Source organism: Mycetomoellerius zeteki, unplaced genomic scaffold (genome assembly GCF_001594055.1).
Source record: "Mycetomoellerius zeteki isolate Tzet28-1 unplaced genomic scaffold, Tzet1.0 scaffold106, whole genome shotgun sequence".
Taxonomy (NCBI): domain Eukaryota; kingdom Metazoa; phylum Arthropoda; class Insecta; order Hymenoptera; family Formicidae; genus Mycetomoellerius; species Mycetomoellerius zeteki.
The window spans coordinates 5,808,327-5,827,641 of record NW_017255975.1 but is presented as its reverse complement, the minus strand read 5'-3'; the positions used below and the strand labels follow the sequence as shown (position 1 = coordinate 5,827,641).

The 19,315-nt window shown below is 43.1% G+C and overlaps 1 protein-coding gene across 1 annotated transcript in view; it reads left to right on the top strand.

Annotated features, from left to right (window-relative positions):
- The first annotated feature begins 910 nt into the window (after positions 1-910).
- Positions 911-19,315, top strand: part of ttk (zinc finger and BTB domain-containing protein ttk) — a 43,368-nt gene continuing 24,963 nt past the window's right edge. The window contains 4 exon segments of the mRNA XM_018449426.1: positions 911-1,651; positions 16,713-17,154; positions 17,434-18,187; positions 18,278-18,337. Coding sequence (XP_018304928.1) covers positions 16,936-17,154; positions 17,434-18,187; positions 18,278-18,337 — 1,033 coding nt within the window. The 5' untranslated portion in view covers positions 911-1,651; positions 16,713-16,935.

Here is a 19,315-nt window from a genome sequence, read left to right as displayed (position 1 = left end):
TACCCACCCGAAATGGTCAGCACTTTCGCGACCAAGGAGTCCGTGAAGTTTCTCAGTAAGCGAGTCGACCCGACCGATAGTTTGACGCGGGAGTCAACTTCAAGGTCGAAGGGTAATTTAGGAGCACACTCGGGAACCCGCCCTGTACGGTTAAGTTTCAACGATGATATTATTCGGGCGGTGGTTAATATTCGCACACGATTTATCCACCCTTTTTTATACGTACACTCTTCTCTCTGAGAGTCATCGAAGATTACGCGCAGCGTTAACTTGTGAAGAGTGAAAGACTAGAGATCGCGGGAACGAGGGGAGGAGGGTGCGTTCAAAAAAAGAAGTCCGTGATACGAGGGCATCCGTGGGGGCGGGAGCGAGGCGAGCGCGGTCGTCTCTCCGGATCTGAAAGCGTGAGAACAAAGGGGCGAAAGCAAGTGCCCTTTTTCGAGGGTGATCGAGGGTGAGGGCCAAAGTAGATCGGAACAGAAGCGAGACGTGGTTCACAGGTCTGGCGAACGTGAAACGAGGACAAGACGACTCGGGACGTGCAATAAGAATGCGAGAGGAAACGAGAGAGTCGTCCGTTCCTTGCGGGGGCTGACGCGAGGAAGAAGCAACATATGGAGAGGGTGAAGCGAGGGATAGAGGGGAGTTTCACATTCGCGACGGAGAACGGCGCGTCGCGTCGTCGCGCGCACGAGAGACGGAGACGGGACGAAGAGAGAAAGAGTGAGAGGGGGAGAGAGAGAGAGAGGAAGAGAGAAAGAGACCAGTGGTAGCGAGAAGGACGTGCTGCGTAGGGTGCGGGGGTGGGGGGAGGCTCTCGCCAGGGTAGAGAGCGCGAGAGGGTGTAGTGGGGGAGCTCTCTGCGGCTCGGGCTCGCTCGTTTCGTCGCGTTGCGTCTCTAGGTGGCGGTGGTGGTACAAGTTTGCGCTCTTGCGGGAGGTTGCGAAGCGCGCGCGGCCGACTCCTCGACTTCGGAGCTGAAACTCGGTTCGGCTCGACTCGAATCGGCCGGCATCGGCACGGTGGTTCGTACGGTTGAACGAGGGCGCGCGAGCGAGCGAGCGAGGAAGCGAGGCGAGTGATGAGTCGTCGTCGTCGTCGGTCATCGTCGTCGTCGTCGTCGTCATCGTCCATTCGTTCGTTGGTTGGTTCGGGCGAGTGTGTGTCGCGAGCTCGCTAACTGCGTCGCGATTGCGGTGCGGCCACGACGACGGTGAAGGGTACTGCGAGTGGAAGACACGTCCGTGGCTGCTGCTGGCTTAGGCGGGCGTAGGCGAGGTTCCGTGACGGCCGTTCGGTGGCGCAGCAGAAATTCCCCGGCACGGCTCGCGCGGGTTGGTCAACGGCGTGGTGTGCGTGCGCTTACCGTCTCGCTCTCGCGCACGGCCGTGACGCGGGTGTGCGTGGCTCGCCGCGTATACGTGTACGTACCGTTCGGCCGCGCGTACGTATCTGCCCCGAGAGAGTCCGTCCGCGCCTCTGAAGTCTGACTTGCTGACATGGCGTCCTAGTGCTGCGTACGGGCCCAGTTGCACGTCCTTATACACGCGCGCGCGCACGCCACGGATCTTCGCTCCACTTTCTCACCCCGTGTCGTCGTCGTTGTCGTCGTTGTCGTCATCATCCTCGGTTCAACAGCGAGGATGCCAAGGTAAGTGTGGTGGAGTGCTGCGCGTCGTGACGCCCGCGTCTAACGATAACCAGGCGGTACGTTCTATCTTTGACGAGCGCCTTCCCGTTGTCGTCGCTCTCCTCTCTTTGTGTCGTGTCGTGTCGTGTCGCGTGTTGTGTTCCGTTGTCACGTTTGCTATCCTTTCGTCATTCGAGAAAAAGACCACGGTGGAAGAAGGAACCGAGGTGTGCCCGCGCGCTCGGGTGTCGTCGTTCAGGACCGGACGGTGTCGATAAGCCCAAGAAATATGCGAATCGGAGAGACATCGGTAGGGTCGTTGCCATCGCGAGCCACCCTCGCGAATCGATATTGTCATCGCGATTAGACGGATCTTTCTCTCGTTTCCTCCCTCGCAAGACATGTATACATCTCTTTCGCGCGCGCCCTCCTCAGCCTTTTCTCTTTCTTCGCCTCCATGCCATTCTCCCTCTTTTTGCACCCTCCCTCCGTCCCTGCATTCGACCCTTGTACCCATCTCTCGGTTCTTCATTTTCTTCCACCTCGGCTGGATTCCGTTCGTGTGGTGTGTGTGCGCGCGCGTTGATGCTCCACTCAGCCCCGCGAGCTGCTCGCGCGCGTGTCTGTGTTTACGTATGCATGTATATATGAATATGTGTGTGTGTATGGTATGTATGTATGTACCGCCGCGCGAGCGTTCCTACGTGGCTGCTTCGGAAGGGTTAACAGCGGCGAATCGGCGGGGCAGAACGGAAGAGGTTAGTTTCGAGGTAGTTTCTTTTCCACGAAGCGAAACCGCGATATAGAAAGAGGTCTCTCCTTTCCTTCCTCCCTCTCTCCACCCTTCAGGAAGAGAAAGAGAGAGAGAGAAAGAGAGACGGAGAACGCCGAGACGAGGGTACTACGTGGCTTATCGGCGCATCGACGGGCGGCGTGCTTCTCGACGTGGATTTTTCGCTCGGGAGAGGGTTGCGTAAATCCTTCCCCCTTCTCTCCTCTTCCTCCCCCTCTCTCCCCCTGCGTGCCTCTACCCTACCTTCCCATTACTCTCCCCTTACCCGCCACCGCTCCCTCGGACGTGTCGCGCGGTCGGCTACGGCGCTGCCCATAGGCGCCGATACGCCCCGGGGTGTCGGGGCCGACTTCAGCCTGCTCGGTGGAACTCGGTCGTCTTCGGTTGCTTCCGTCTGTCCCTCCGTCCGTCCGTTCGCCGGGCATCCTCCCCTTCGCTGGCAGTCGTCAATTGTGCTCATTGAAGCCGCGTGCGTGCGTGCGTGTACTTCGTGCTGCTCCGTTCAAAGTTTTCTTTTCTCGCGACCGACGAACCTCTGTTTTTACGATTTACCTCGATTTACGTGTCCTCGTTCGTGTCCCCTTAATCGTCCTAACGTCGCGATAAACAGGTGAGGCCTCGGGCGACCACAAAGTTGGATTTCAATCTCGGACCACGTGTCTCTTTGGCGCTCCTGTGCTCCGTCTCTTCCTCGAAAGAGGGTTTCAGGAGTGAGAGGAGGGAATTGACGTTGATGCTGCGTCGTGCCGGTAATTAAGTCGATCGACACAACTTTGTGGTGTGATAACGAGAATTGTGCAACCTGTGTGCGTCCCTCCCCGCGCGCGCCCCTTGAGAAGGAGGCGCTGGCTGTGGATGCGCGACGTGTTCGTGAGTCACGTCGGGGTGCTGTCGGTGTGTGGGTGAGTTTTTGTACTTCGTATGCCTGAGTGCGTGCGTGCGTGCGTGCGTCGCAGTACCGTGTCTCGTGATTTTTCCCGGTGAATTTTTCAAGCGGAGAGAAAAAAAAAAGTCCGCAATACATACGGGTGGGAAATATGTGAGATGTGTGAATTACGTTCGTTTCCACCAATGTAGATTAAATTTAATCTCGTTTCAACTTTCTCTTCACATATTTTTCTAGTTCCTAAAAAAAGATAAGTTATGGCTGAACCGAGATTAAGGTCAATTTACATTGATAGAAACGGGCACTAAAAGCAGAATTGTTCTTAAGCTATGAGAAGAATTTTGTACGCCCGTTTCTACCAATGTAGATTAATTTTAATCTTGCAGATTAAACTTACTTTTTACCTTTTTTTAGTTTTAAGAATTATGAGTGTCTCTACCAATGTAAATTAACTTTAATCTCGGTTCAACTTTTTATCTTTTTCTAATTCTAAGAATTAGAAAAAGATGAACTATAATAGTCGAACTAAAATTAAAATTGAACATTGGAAGAAACGGGTATTAGGCGGGGTTGGTAAAGACTAATACTTTTTTTTTTTTAAGAATAAAACATACTGTGTTTCTTCTTACATATATTTTTAATGCTTCAAATATACTTTAAACAGTACTATATACACAACATATTTAAAACATATTAAACACATCAACTAAGCATGTTTTAAACTGTTTAAAACATCTTTAAAACATGTTTTTTACCAACCCTGGCATATATTTTAGGAAAAAATAAATAATAAATTAAATTGAGATCAAAGTCAATTTCCTTTGATAAAAATGGACGTTAGTATTTCTTTAATTTGAAAAAAATTTTCATAATTTTTTATAAACATTTGTTAAACAATTGTTTTAATCTCAAATTCCAAATTTTACTGTAATAAACAGACATTTTGTACCGAGACACGCCATGTCGTCCTATCCGAGTTATCTCGATACAGTTACAGGGGGATTCGTGTTATCTTGAAGATATAGACGCACTCGAGCCTCGGATTGGACTTGGCTCCGCGTTTCGCAACCTGGTGCCAAGGGCCTTCACACGAGATTTCGAGTGTTTATTCCACACACGAGGTGTCAAGGAGCTCTATCGCCACGCCTCTCTCTCGTTTATGGGAGAAGCGCCGATAATGACACCCCGTATATGGTTACGTAAACATCGTTTCCTTTGGAATTTTTTCATGAATATCCCGGATATCTCAAATCTTTTTAATTCAAAGGTTCGCGATTAAATCTTTCGTGTTGTAGAAATTATACGTGTCTTGCATTTTTTTCTAACTCATAATCCACGACATTAATTTTATAATATTAAAAAAATAAGTCATCGAATGGCGTTTTGTAGCTTTGTAGCTGTTGTAAAATTTTTTAATATGATTAGTTTATACATTTAGAGCCAGTGAGAAATAATTGAAGGCAATTTCAATCAGATATTAAAGAATTTTAAAAAGTCGCTTTTACAGTTGCTTTTCAAAGACTTGTTTTTAATAGAATTTGAGTTTGGAAGAAATACGACATACGTGTTTTAAGCAAATTACTTTCCTCGATTACGTTTGAAATCTGAAATCGAATTTTTCTCAGAATTTTTTACGTCTCTTTTTTTTATAAAACGTTCGTTTTTTTTCCATTTAATATATCACTCGTTTCTGTAATTGTCCAGAGAGATTAGAAAAAAAAGGATCACGAGATATCCTTTCTATCGCACCCTCATCGTTCAAGGACTCGAGTGTCTCGACTTCATAAAAACTGTGGTAGATTCGAAAATCATCGGAGCAAAAAGGGCTTGGGTGACAGGGAAGGAGAAGGGTGGAGTGCGCGGAGGGCTGCAATACACGCGGGCGACAAGTGCGTGCACGCAACGAAGCATCGACCGTACCCACGTGCGTTTCGATGAGAATTTACATGCGACTTCCTGCGGGCTCTCGCCCTCCCTCCTGATTAAGAGTAGCGTGACGATTTTATCGCGGTACCCGCGAGGGGTTGAAGCGGCGCCAATTATGGTGGCGATGATGATGATGATGACGACGATGATGATGGTAGTCGTGGCGAAGGGAGAACGTAGATAAATTATGTACGGGGTTAATGTATACGTTACGCATCGAATACGCCGATTTTTCAATCTTTAGCTCGTCACGAGGGTTACGAGCTTCCTGTAATTCGTTTTATCTTCTTGGTATTTCCTGGATTCTCGTGATAGTTTGAACTCCGGATTTTTCAATCTCTCCCAGAATTTCTACCAGAGTACGTATTATAGAATTACTAGAATAGTTTCCGATTGGAATTATTTAATTATTTCTTAGATTTCATCGATGTGAACGTGGCGCCCAATTTTATTAAAAATAGAAATGGATATTAAAGCGTTTGTACTTTGTTTGTATCTGTTTGTACCGATTTAGATTTCTATTGTTTTCTAGGAAAAAATGGAATAATTCCGAATAGTTTCATACATGCCCTGTTTCTCTCATAAATCTTCTTTTACTACCTGATATTTTGTTCCTTTCGATCATTTGAATGAAAAAATTTCCCAACTTTTCGACTTTTGGCCTTTTATACATACTTTCCGCATTATCTGATTATTCTCTTTGAATAATGCAGAGTTTGGAGTAGAAAAAAAAACGGGGGTGTTCCCTGAACCGAGAAAAGGGGTTTCCGTGTATCGCGACTATAAAACGAATGAGGGTTTCCCTTTTCCTGTTTCTTCCACGGTAAACTGAAATCATAGCATTACGCATCTCTCCGCGGGTTCTATTTCCTTTCGTTAATTAATGTACATTCAGTCGTACTTGGACCGTGTAAAAATCATATCGAACTCATTACTAGTAAGCTTTATCTCAAAACTAATTTCTTGCACATCACGCGAATTTATATAGTATACTCTGAGTTGCTTTTTATACCTAATTTTTTATCTAAATCTTTCGATCTAAATGTAATTTTGTTTTACCAAAAATGCCATCCTTTTAATTCTAATTGCATGTTTTTATGATCAGCTCTCTCTTGTAAATAAATACAAGCAGTAGAAAGAAAGCGGTTTATGAAATTTAACTTAACGGTAACTATTATGCTTCCCTTCTCTTATCATCTTTCCTTTTATTACGTGTATCAATTTACAACCGTGCGATTGTTGGGATATATCGGTTATAAGAATGTCTGGATTCTCGGACAACGTTTGTATTTTTGCCAACTGTTGAAGTTTTGATTTTCAAGAAGATAGAGTAAATTGCGTGCATTCGTATACTACAAGCACGGTTATAACTGTAAAAAAAAGATATCCCAGACTATTGTCTCTTATCGGATTTTTCTTATAATTAAAGATTGATTTAATTTTCGATATTTCTCAAGTAAAAGCATGATATTATTTCCCAGCATGTACGTCTCTTTATATATTAATTATTAATAATTATTAAAAATAATATAATTAAGTATATATTTATTATATGTACTTACTGTTGATATATCATTTGAATTATAAATTACTTTAATATATATACAAAATTCATAAATATAAAATAATTGACACACTTTCTTATTGACACATTATTATGTTCATTTTAAAACACTACTTTAAAACGCAGATATACTATAATTTTTTATTTGACAAATTATGAAGGATTAATAATTGTTTCTCGATAAATTTATTAAGAAATAAGCTTACAAATATTAAATATTAATCAACTGTAGCATTTTGATTATTAAATTTGAACAATTGACGATGTATCGGTTCAACTAAAATCCTTTTTCGAAACAGGTCGCTTTTATATTCGTTCCATCATTAGAGGTGTTCCGAATCTCTATGCATTCACACACAGACAATCTCATGTCTCGCTCCCTTCTCCTCTTTCTAAGTCCTTGATTCAATTAATGGATCGATTTTTCGAATGACGTCGCGTCATTCCTGGACACGGCCCTTCGGGCGCGTTGTCGTACATTATTTTGTAATTGTCATATTCAAAGGAGTGTTGAATATCCAATAATGTCCCCTCTTGCGTTCCCTCTCAACGGCAGTGGATGAAGGTCGAGGTCGGGGAGGGGCACAAGGATTTATTCGTGGGGACCGGCTTCTTCAAGCCGGCTCCCTTTGTCCTTGCCTTCGCACGCAAGAAAAGAAAGAAAGGGGACTTTGCAACCCCGTTGCACTTGCGTGTGCACTTGTTCCCGTGACTACAAGCCGTGCGACTACAAGTTCGAAATGGGTGTCGCGCCCTAGTTACACCTGCTGCGTGTTGCTCATGCCCGGCATATAGGGTCGAATTCAGGTAGTTCGACAAACTAGGAGAGAAAGGAGAGCGAGTCTTATGGAGTATTCTCGATAGAGTGTTCTCGATAGTCTCGATGAAATTTTTATGTTTTCAAACGAATAGGGTGAAATACAATTGGCTATAGCTTTTCAAAGGTTTTTGTTGGAAAACCGAGAGATGTTGGAAACCGGAAAGAAAGAAGCGAATGTAAGGGTACTGTCCATTTCTAACGGGATAGACATGGTCTGTAGTGTATAGGAAAACCGTTCTTGGTATAATCTCATTCTAAGAAAGAGAAGACAGAGGATATACTCGTTCCCAGAGAATTTTCTTGGAATATTCATAGGGTATTCTTGTTTCCTTGCTCCGCAGAGGTATAGTCAGAGGCAGTCAGAGTGGTACCTTTTACATCTTCGAAACCTTTGAGGATTTCGTAGAAGATCGCAACGCTTCTAGAAAATAATTATTAAATCGTCTTAAAATACTTCTCATGCTATTTTATATAAATAAGAAAGTAGTATTCCTAAAGTAAATATTCTCAGAAATTATTTTATAGAAGATATTTTTGTATGTTTAAAGAATGTTTTTGTGTTATTACATCAGGGCGAAATTCTCAGAATAGAAAATATTCCCAGGACATGGTTTACGGACCGTTGACTTTACGGACTTAATGACTAATTCGTCCAGTGTCATATCGGATTGTCTCCACGTAAAATCAAGGGTCTCTCGTTGCGTCCCACCGATTTCCTACGTAATTTTTCGTTCCCATAGAGCGATTCGATCCATGCACCGTTGCCCACCCCAACTCGACCGCCCCTTATTTTTTGTACCCTGGAGAGCCCCTTCGTCACATCCCTGCGTTATTTTATTTTTTGCTTGCTCGTCGGTGCCCCGTCCTCGTACAACATTCAGTCACCGGAACCGCGACATCCTTTCGCGGATCGCCCGCGTTTCTTGCGATCCTTTTTTTCCCTCCCCTTGACGCGCGCGCGCACGTCCATTGAGGTCGACCGTCACGCACGACGGCGTCGCGAACGGCGTGAAGAAAACTCGTAAAACTCCCTCAATTTTTCCCCACAATTGCTTCAATTAATCTCACGTCATATCCTTAGACACTATTGTGTGTTTGCAGATTATTGAGATTTCAATAAATTTGACTCGAAAAGAACGCTAGATGTTAAGAGATACTCTGCGTTAATTAAGAGAATATATAACGAGTCGGAAATATGTGTCGATGTAAGAGATTGCTACGAGCACATTCTTCCAAGCGTGTGAAATTTTTGCGAGGCTGAAAAAATTTTTGCGGGATGGGCGCCAATGCGCGCAGCGAGGTCGAGCGTCGTCATCGCCGTCGCCGGGAGGGTGGCGAGAGGGCGAGAGGGACGTCGGAGAGGGCTGGGAGATGTAGGACTGCCGGAGGCTCGAGGGGAGAGCGGGATGCGGAGCCACAAAGATGGCCGCTCGGCAGTGAGCGCGCATGAGGGGTCGACTCTCGGTGAGGGATTCTTAAATGCAGCGTGTTGTTGTTGGCGGGGATCAAATCTTTTTCGCTCGAGATATATATTTGTACTAAAAAATTTATACTAAAATATTAATAATAATTTGTAAAGTAACATTTTGCCATATCCAGAAATCAGTGCGTTTGTAAGTGACTGCGAGTTGCCCTAACTAGATTAAACTTGAGGTTAATCCCGGGCGTGCGCGAGCGTGCGAATCGAGAGTATCGCGCCGCTTCTCTTCGCGAAGCTTTGAAAATGTGGGACACGGCTGTGTGCTCGACGCCGCGGCCAGCAGGGCCCGCAGTTCCCCCCCGCGCGTCGCGAAATTCTCCGTTAACTCCGCCGTACCTGGTGGCACGCCGCGGGTAACGGAATGAGCAGTACCTGCGCTGACTGACGGCGCTTCCACACACACATACACACACACACACACACGCGCGCGCGCGCGCGTATATACACACATACACACACACACTGGTTCACGCGCCAGATATACAGGGTGTACCGGGAAACCCCGCCCGCCCGTCTGTCCGCCCGCACCGCTGCGTACCTGAAACGATATTTTGTCGCTGTAAACTTCATCATGTGCCCATAGAATATTCCTGTTAGTCAAGATAAAGAATATTTTCGCTTCGCAGCTTTTCGACGTTTAATTGTCTTTGTCAAATAATGCTCGCAGCTGTTATTTGAGATATACAGCAATTAAAAAATAATTAATTTAAATTCGATAGAAGCTTCCTACATTCTTACTCTCTAAAATTTTTAGATTAAAATATTACTCTTAAAGATTAAAAATCTTTTCCAAGACTGGTTCAATTTTTATTATTTCTTAGAGTGAAATTCTACTCCAAAGAATTTAGAGAGTAATTGTTTCTAGAGAATGACGATCTTCATTGCACGTCTGTTTTGAGGGTTTTTTTTTTCTTATCATCGATATGGTCACCTCGAAGCGTGCATTCGTGACGCATGCAGGCGTGTGCGTCAAAGAATGTATGTATCGCCGTTCCAAGCGCATCCTGGCACTCCCCCAGTAGGTGGAAGTGCGACAGGGAACAGATATCCGAGTGCGTTCGTCCTCCTCGAATTATTATTATCGCGTAGGAAGGAAAGAAAAAACGATCGTATTAAATGTCTTTCTAACGATTAAAATATTAAATAAAGTATTAAATAAATATTAAATGTTAACAAAGTAACGATAATTAGTATAAATATATTATTAGAGAGAAATTTTTAATACTCGATGGAAAGAGATACATTTCATTGCAGAAATGATTTAGCGATTTGTAAAGAAAAATAGCTTACGATCGAGTCGACGAAAGAGTCGCTACGGCAGTCGTGTGCTATCGCATAATTGCTAATTAACGATGTAATCGCGCCGCTTACGGCCTTGCGTTTTCCTTGCCCTGATTATTATAGTCGCACGAGATGGAAGAAAGAACTTCGTGCTAGAAGCTGGGATCAAGCCAGCCCTTCGATATATTATGGAATAAAATTCAATCTTGCGCGACAATTTTATGGTTTAAATTGCGATAGAAAGATATCTCGTCATTTTTATTTTACATCGCATGACGAAATGCGGGATATATGAATATAAATCAGTGACTTTTTGGAAGAGAGTCCGAAATTTTGATTTCAATTTTCGTTATCGAGGAACATATCTGTGTGCGTTCGACCCTTCTCTCTTTCTCATCTTTATCTCTTTTCCTTTCATATGTCAATTTCGACCTCGAAATTCGGCCAATCGATTCAGCAACCCTCTATTTGTTCCTACGTGGCGCGTCACCGCCGGATGCGCGTCCTCGCCGCGCGCGATTTTCTCTCCCCCCCTCCCCTTCCCTCTCACCGCGTCCGCCTCTCCTCCTCCTGCTCCTTTTATCCTCCCGTGCTCCCCCCTTCGCCCCTAGCGAAGTAGCGCGAAGGCGACGAGATCGCGGCTGCGAGTCACGTAAATCGCGACTCGAGGAATCGCCGCGGATGTCGCAATCGCGGTAATATTCGCGCCGATCTTCCTTCCCCGCGCTCGCGCGTGCGCGGTGGTAAGACCGGGAGGGATGGCGACGGGGCGGAGGGGACGGGAGAGGGTGAGCGAGAGAGAGAGAGAGAGAGGGCGAAAAGAGAAATAAGAGGCGCGTGTTGCACCGTGACGGAATCCCGGCACGAGTGATTTCGTCGACCGGACACGTACATCCTTGAGCAGCTGACTCAGCGGAATGTTCCTCTAATCGATCCGTATCTCTCGCCTTCTTGCGAACAGCAGGAGCAGCCGAGATGAAAAAGGAAAGGATTAAACAGAGAGAAATAAAAACTCGCTAGAAAAAAAAGCGAAAGAAAAATGGAAGCGTGTTTATGAAGTCGTCGATGCATTTGGGGCCGAGGTAGGAGGGACGAAAAAAATTATGTTTACGTAGAGAGACGTGCGATAACCTCGTCGTGATTTTCTAATTTTATTTTGTAAGAAATATAAATTTATATAAAAACAAAAAAGATGAAATATATATATTGAAACACAAATGATTCGATCCTTGTGATTTTATTTGAAGATAATTTATATAACAGAGTTAAAGAGAAAGACAAAAAAAAAGAGAGAGAGAAGGAGGAAATCGAGGAGAGGATCGCGCGGAACGTGATTTCTCGCCGTGAACGGATCGAAGTCAGCCGCCGGTCCGTTTTTGCGGAAACGCGCGGTATCCTCGCAAAGTACGCGGAAGAAGAACGCAGACGCGAGACGGAGGAAGAGAGAGAGGCAGCTATTTCGCTGGTCGGACACGGCCGAACGCGGGGCGAAACCGGCCGAGGCGGAGTCCGGGCTCCGAAACGCGCAGCGGTATTCACGCGGCGCGCCAGAGCGAGTGCGTGTAACGCCCGCTTGTTTGTCGTTGTTCGTTTTGTACCTCGCGCGCGGCGTGACCACTCCGTCGTTGCTGATTACGCAACGCGTGGCCATGAGAGCGCCCCGCGTTCGCGAGAATGCAGCCGCGCGCGCGCTCGTATCGTCGCGCAGGATTGGCGGGATTATCGGTATCTCGCGATGTGTTTACAACAACAAATCTGAATGCGCAAGCTTCTAAACTTCCAGGCTTCCAGTCTCGGCTATCATCGAATTTAATAGAGTGCTGATTCCGTCGCTCGATATGAAAATAATTATTATGCGGCATCGAATTTTTAATTTATCCGTTACGTAGTAGACGCGTTACGTAACGTCTCCTTCAGCCGTCTTGTTGCTATACGAGGACTTTTTTTTACCGTCGATGTTTACCCGGAATGATATAGATAGGGTTGCAAAACGTAACGACTCGACGGGACTAGTTGAGAATCGCTGATCTAACGCGACGTGCAGGTTCACTATGCGCGCGTGCATGCGCACGCGTGTAGGCGTGTATGGCGCGCCATGACTTGTAGGATGAGTATGCAAAGGCGTATGTCTCGTCTAGAAATTAATGTACAGCCAATATTAGGCGGCGAGAACAGACCGTTTCGTCATGTGATATAAATGAGTATACAGGTGTCGATAATAAGAAATTTGAGAAACGAAGAAGGATGAAAACGTGGAGAGATAGAGTTGATAATTATTAGCATTATTAGATCTGATAGTTTAATATCATTTCCATTCGAGATAATTACTTTTGTGAGAATAACCTTTATTTTATAATGAGAATAACCTTATTATTTAATAACTTTATTTTTCATTAATCAAGCTTGCGGAAAGTGGATTAATCGAGCAGCAGCCGTGAGATTGCAGCGTGTGAACAGTAATATGTCTATTACAGCGTGATTTTTATTTAACGTCATTTCAACACGAGAACTGAAGAGATATTTCGCTGAAGTCTTTCGTGGTCGAATTACAAACGCGCCAGGAAGATAATCTTAAAATTAATTTATAAGTAATATATATAAGTATATATTCTACGAGATTATAGTAATTTTATTTTTATTTTAATTAACAATATGTAAAATATATATTTTTTTATGATCTCATTCGACATATCTGCTATTATAATGTTTGCGCTGGCTCGGATGAAGCAATATCGTATTAATCTCGCGACGTCATCGAATTCATATACTTTGGGTCTTCTTTGCACACACACACATGCGCGCGCGCGTGTTCCTGTGGCCGTAAAAAAGAAAAAAGTAAAGGAAAGAGCAGAACAGCAAAGAAGAGGAGAGAGAAGCCGGCAGAGTATCATGCGAGTATCGGAGCGACTAAGTAAACACGAGAGCGAGAGAGCATCTGACATTGGGTGCCGGTTTTTACCCGTGAGCTTTGCGTTTCGAGGAACGCAGTTGTGTACACTGTCATGGTCTTCATTTACGTCTGCCGACGAGTCTTTTCTTCGTCAGGTACCTGCTTCTCGCGAAAATCGAGACACCGATACTCCAATAGCGCCGGTTGCGCCAATAAAAGAGATAATCACGTTTTTTCGCGAAGTGTAATTGGTATATCTTGAACATTTAATTCACACATGATGCCGATATTTTAGGAAATAACACGGTTTAATGTGCCTACCGTTTGTAATATTGATAATTAAAATGCACAATAATAGGTTTATTAAGATGGTCTCAAAGAAATTTGGTCCGAAGTAGATACTTTATAAGGGTAGAGGGTAGTTTGTCCACGAGATGACAAACTTTTCATTAGCTCGTTATTTTTGTCAATTTTACCTTATTAGATAGGAAGGGAGCGATAGCGAATCTTTTAAGTTAAATAAAATTTTAACTTCCATGTCAAAATGTAAATCAATTTCTGTGGTTAGTTTCAAAGTAAACAACATCCATATTAATGTATGCATATTTAGTAAATAATATACTAAATTGGAGTCAAATTTAATATTTTCTTGAATAAAACTGTTTTAACTTCATTGTTTTAATAGTCAAATTAACGACATGTTAGGTAGGAACGGTAACTTACAGAAATTATTAAAAGTAACTCAAATTGTGTAGTTGTAATAAATTAAAATGAGCAAGGAGATAGTACAAGTTAGAATGAGATAGCATATGTAAAAAGAGACAGTATGTATACTCTTCTCTCTCTCTCTCTCTCTCTCTCTCTCTCTCTCTCTCTCTCTCTCTTGTTTTGACAAAGTTACTCGTGGCCAGACTCTATTATAGTCTCTAATTTGACTTTGTAATGTAGAATTTGAGCGTGGAATTTAGTTATGTTAACTTCGACGAGGTTCATCCATTGATCGATGCGCGCTCACGGGGTTTATTTCTGTCTCTATATTTCCCTGACAAAGCCAGGTTTCGGATAACATGAAAGTCAATTAGTCGCACGAATGGACGATGCAGAAATAACGGAGAAAATACCTCTGGTTTCGTGAATAATTTGGATAGTAGGAATTTTAGAAATCAATTCCAACAATTACAAAATAAAAGTAATAATAATTTTAATAAGTAATTAATAAGTAAATAATAATTTGTCTACTAAACTGACGTATTAATGTTATTACAAAATGTTTCAACAACATTTAGAAGAAAGATGAGAGATTGTCTCGATCTGTTAAATATCACGAGCAGAATTCCATTTCTTATCGCGAGATCCGCATTGCGTGCTGTACATTAATTACACGCACTGCGTTTCTTTCTAAAATCATTACTGCGTGCAGGTGTTGGAATTACCATTGATTCGATATTGAGAATTCCCCAGCTGTTTACATCCTCTGTTGCCAGATTTGCAGGGACGATGCGATCGTTTGGCCGCGTAATCCGATCTCGCCGCGGACGTTTTCCATTTTTGCGAGTTAATTGATACCCCTTGGATACCGTAATATAATTCGACGCCGTTCCCCCGGGTAGAGTTGCCAATCGTTAAAGATCGATCTCTCGTCTCTTTCTCTCCCGGTCGCTGCACCGCCTCGCCTCTCTTGCCTCGCCATGATGTCGACTGCCATTCACCGTGAAAACCGTACGTACACTTGCGCTCTGGTCACCAACAAGGTCGCACAAGGTCGCACAACCATCCTGCATCCATACGCCATATGCAGCGGTGTGCATGCGTGCATACGTGCGATGCAGGTGGACGATGTAGGCACGCGGTTCGATCTCTGAGGAAATAGGAATCTGAAATTGCATTAACATTACAACGACTATACGATTCTCGGATCCGATTTCACCAATGTAAAATTAACTTTAATCTCGATTCAATTTACTCTTTATCTTTTTCTAACTCTGAAAATTATGCTCGTCTCTATCAATGTAAATTAACTTTAATCTCAATTCAATCTATTCATCTTTTTTTAATTCTTAGATCTAGAAAAAGATGAAGAGTAATAACTAATGTAGTTTAATTTTAACCGAAAGTAAAATTAAACTACATTAGTTGAAAATGGGCATTCAGAAAAAGATAAATAATAAATAATAAATTAAACCGTTAATTAAAGTTAATTTTACATTGATGGAATCATTCAGTTGTGTGTCTCTCGTGGAATTAAATATTTATTTCTGATTTGTCGAATAATTAAATTTATTATTGAATTCTTCATTTATTCTTTCTCGCCGCTTCGCTTCATCAAAGAATCAGGAAGGTCCTGTCAAGTTTATCTCCGTGTCTCGCACGATGCAGCCATCTACATACATGTAGCGTGATTTGCGCGCGAAAGCACCAGCGGGGTCTCGGTATCGATCCGAATGCGTAGAAAATGCTATTGATTCCCTCGGCCGACCCGACGACCTCTTCTCTCCATGGCGACGATCCGACTGGAGAGACCGTGGCTTTTCTCCATCCCCTTTTGATCGTTTTTCATCTCGCTATATATTACAATACATGCAATATAATATAAATATAATATAAAAAATTTTTAATCTCTCTCTCGTACAAATAATAAGTTTATTATAAAAATAAATTTTATCGAAAGAGAAATCAAATAAAAATAAATTGTTGAGATATCTCTATAAAAAATACAAAATGTATTTAAAAGAATCACAACGTCTAAAAAGTAATATGTGTAATTATCGAATACCGTTCATGATATTAATTAATCATGACTTCAATAAAAGAAAATATTGGAAGTAAAGAAATTGAAAATTATTCTTTTAATGGAAACAGAGGAGAATATTTTCCACACATCTTTATTTAATTTCAATAGAGAGATCGTCTCTCACCTCTCATTTAGATATAAAATGTCACGTACATGATGACCGCAATTGGAAGGGGTGAGAGGAGGGAATTACATAAAAGGCACACAAGCCAAGTGACTTCGCCTATTCGTTTTCTGCCTACGCCCTCCAGGGTCATATATCCCACGTTCATCCTCCATCGTATTTCTATCTTTTCTTTAGAGTCGCTTTTGTGGTTTTGAACACTTGGAGTAAAGCACTCAAAACACCTGTTACAATGTTTTTACTTATCAAAAATATTCAATATACTCTAGCTCGAAGTTATAATAATTATTTTATAACGTTTATCAACAATAAAGTATTATTTTTTAATAATTATTGTATTAATAACATTGGCATATTATAAAATTTTCAATATATTGCACGAAACTTGAAAAATGCCAGTTTAATTTTCTGGAAAAAAATTATAGTCGCAGTTCGGTTAAAATATAGTTGAAGTCCGGTTAAAAAATTTAAGACAATTACGTTTAAGTATATGACATCTCCTTCACGTTATTATCATTCTGTGATAGATCACGAGTAAGACGGGCACGATAATTCTTGGCCGATGAGGAGCAGAGCAGCACGAGGGCGAGTAGTAGAAGGAGCAGCAGCACGAGCAAGAGCGAGTGGCTTCGTCGTCGTAGAAAGTGGTGGCGGTGTGGAGAAACAGAAGAAGGAACGAGGACGAAGTGGCGGCGGCAACAGTGGCAGTGGCAACGGCGGCAAAGCGGCGACGAACAGCCAGGTCCCCCCATGTTAGCGGATATCAACGGCAACCTGGCGGATCTGAGAAGCGAAGCGATGGCGTCGCAGAGATTTTGTCTGCGTTGGAACAACCACCAGAGCAATCTGCTCTCTGTCTTCGACCAGCTGTTGCACGACGAAGCATTCGTCGATGTCACGCTGGCCGTTGAGGGCCAGCTACTCAGGGCGCATAAGATGGTGCTGTCGGCGTGTAGCCCCTACTTTCAGGTAAGCTCGACTTTTGACGTTTATAATTTATTAGATTAACATTCAAAACTTTAAATAAATTAATTATAGCAAGTGATTGACAGTGTCGTCAGTCATTTTAATGTTACAATAAAGAAACAATATTTTAAATTGATTTTATGATGGATCATATTTAGATTCTATTAGAATCCTGTTGACATTGACACGTTTAAAGAAATAGATTATAATGTAGAATTGCTATGTACAATTTACTAAAATATAAAGATCAAAATGAACTGATAAAATAAATTATATTTACAGGCCCTGTTCGTTGGACACCCTGACAAGCACCCGATAGTCATTCTCAAGGATGTTCCATATGTGGACATGCGCAGCCTCTTGGACTTTATGTATCGCGGTGAGGTGAGCGTCGATCAAGATCGACTGACCGCTTTCCTGCGAGTCGCCGAGTCCTTGAGGATAAAGGGCCTGACCGAGGTGAATGAGGACAAGTGTGATTTGCCAAGTATAACGTCCTCGCTGTTGGGCGGTAGCCAGAACGCGGTGGCACCGCCGCCGCCCAGTCTTCATCGGATCAACCAAATCGGTCAGCATCATCATCATCATGTCGCGCAGAAGAGGTTCCATCATATGTCCAGTCATCCGTTGCTTGGCTCGGCGCTGACAGCGCCCAAGAGAAAACGTGGCAGACCCAGGAAGTTGAGCGGTTCGTCGGATACGCCAATCGGCGAAGTCGGCGGTCAGGACCTGCAGTCCTGCTCTGGCGCTGATCTAGTCCAGGGCTCACCCGAGATGATGGAAATGAAAATGGGATTGGACTTTCAGAGCGAGGTTAGCGGTAACGGTAGCGTGAGAAACGCCGGTGCCTCCTCTTCCAACAACAACGTTGGCTCCAATTCTACAACAGCCGCCAATAATCCCTCTGCCGCCGCCACGGCCTCTTCGGGATCATCGGCGAGGAGAGACGAGCCTACGGAGAATGGTACTGATACACCGGAACCAGTCACGCGGGTTAAACGAGAACCAGAACCGACGCCCAGTACCTCGGCGCAAGGTATGAAACTGATTACGCGACTATGTCGCATATAATATTGAATTAAAATTTGTAAACTTTAACTTATCGTTTCATTGTTGTTGATTCTAGCCTCGGATGAGACATTCGCGCGGCCGCACAGTAGACAAGGGAGTGAGGGTTTCAAGCAAGGTAAGCTCTCCAGTTCACTTAACTTCAATACAAAGAAGCCTTGCATTGCTAATATTCCCTAATATATATAGCGCGAACAATGAATTTCACGCGATTTACCTGAGCATCCCTCAGATATCGTAACGTATCTTATCTATCAAACGGAGAGCTGCGCGCGTTTGCAAATTGTAATTAATTATTATACATGATCGATTTTACAACTGTTCGTGCATAATTTATATCGTCAATTATGCAGACGTAAATGTGTATTTAGTAAAATATTAACTTCTTCAGATTTTACCATTCTGTACGTGATAAATTTCCAATTGTTCTATATTTTTGCATCCATTGACAGACTAAAGTTGACAAGAAAGGAAATTTTTTAATTAAGTTTTATATATAGATCTGCAAGAGTTAATTTTTTTATTTTTAACCCTTGGACAAGAAGCGTATTGTTGCATAGAAAATATTTCTTATATTCCTATGATTCTAATTACTGATTTTGAAGATGCATTCTGAAAATTATACAAGGTAAGTCATAAGATCACTGAATGCAACATGTGCCTGAGGGTTAATCGCAATCGCAATTTTAGTAAAACCGCGCAGTTTTATGGATGCAAAAGATAATAAATTCGCGCGTCTAATCGCGGAACGATGCCCCACCAGATGTCTTAGCATGGTGTGAAATGTGATTCCCATAACGCGGGCGCGGAGAAGAATGTTACATTATCTTAACATTTCTAAATTTAATAGTTGAAAGAAAAGTATAATATAATTGTTTTAAAATAATAATTGTAAAATTATGATTTGAATCGAGCGCATTAATTCTGGATAACGTTGAGTTGCGACTGTCGTCGAATATTCTTCTCCGTGTGAACCCAAAGGACGGGGAAAGAACTCGCTTTTGTGCCGTCCGAATGCTTATTCGTTTCTTGTGAACGCGCCCCCGAGGAGCAAGCAAGCAAGCGAACCTTTGCCCGGCATTATGGACGACGCTGT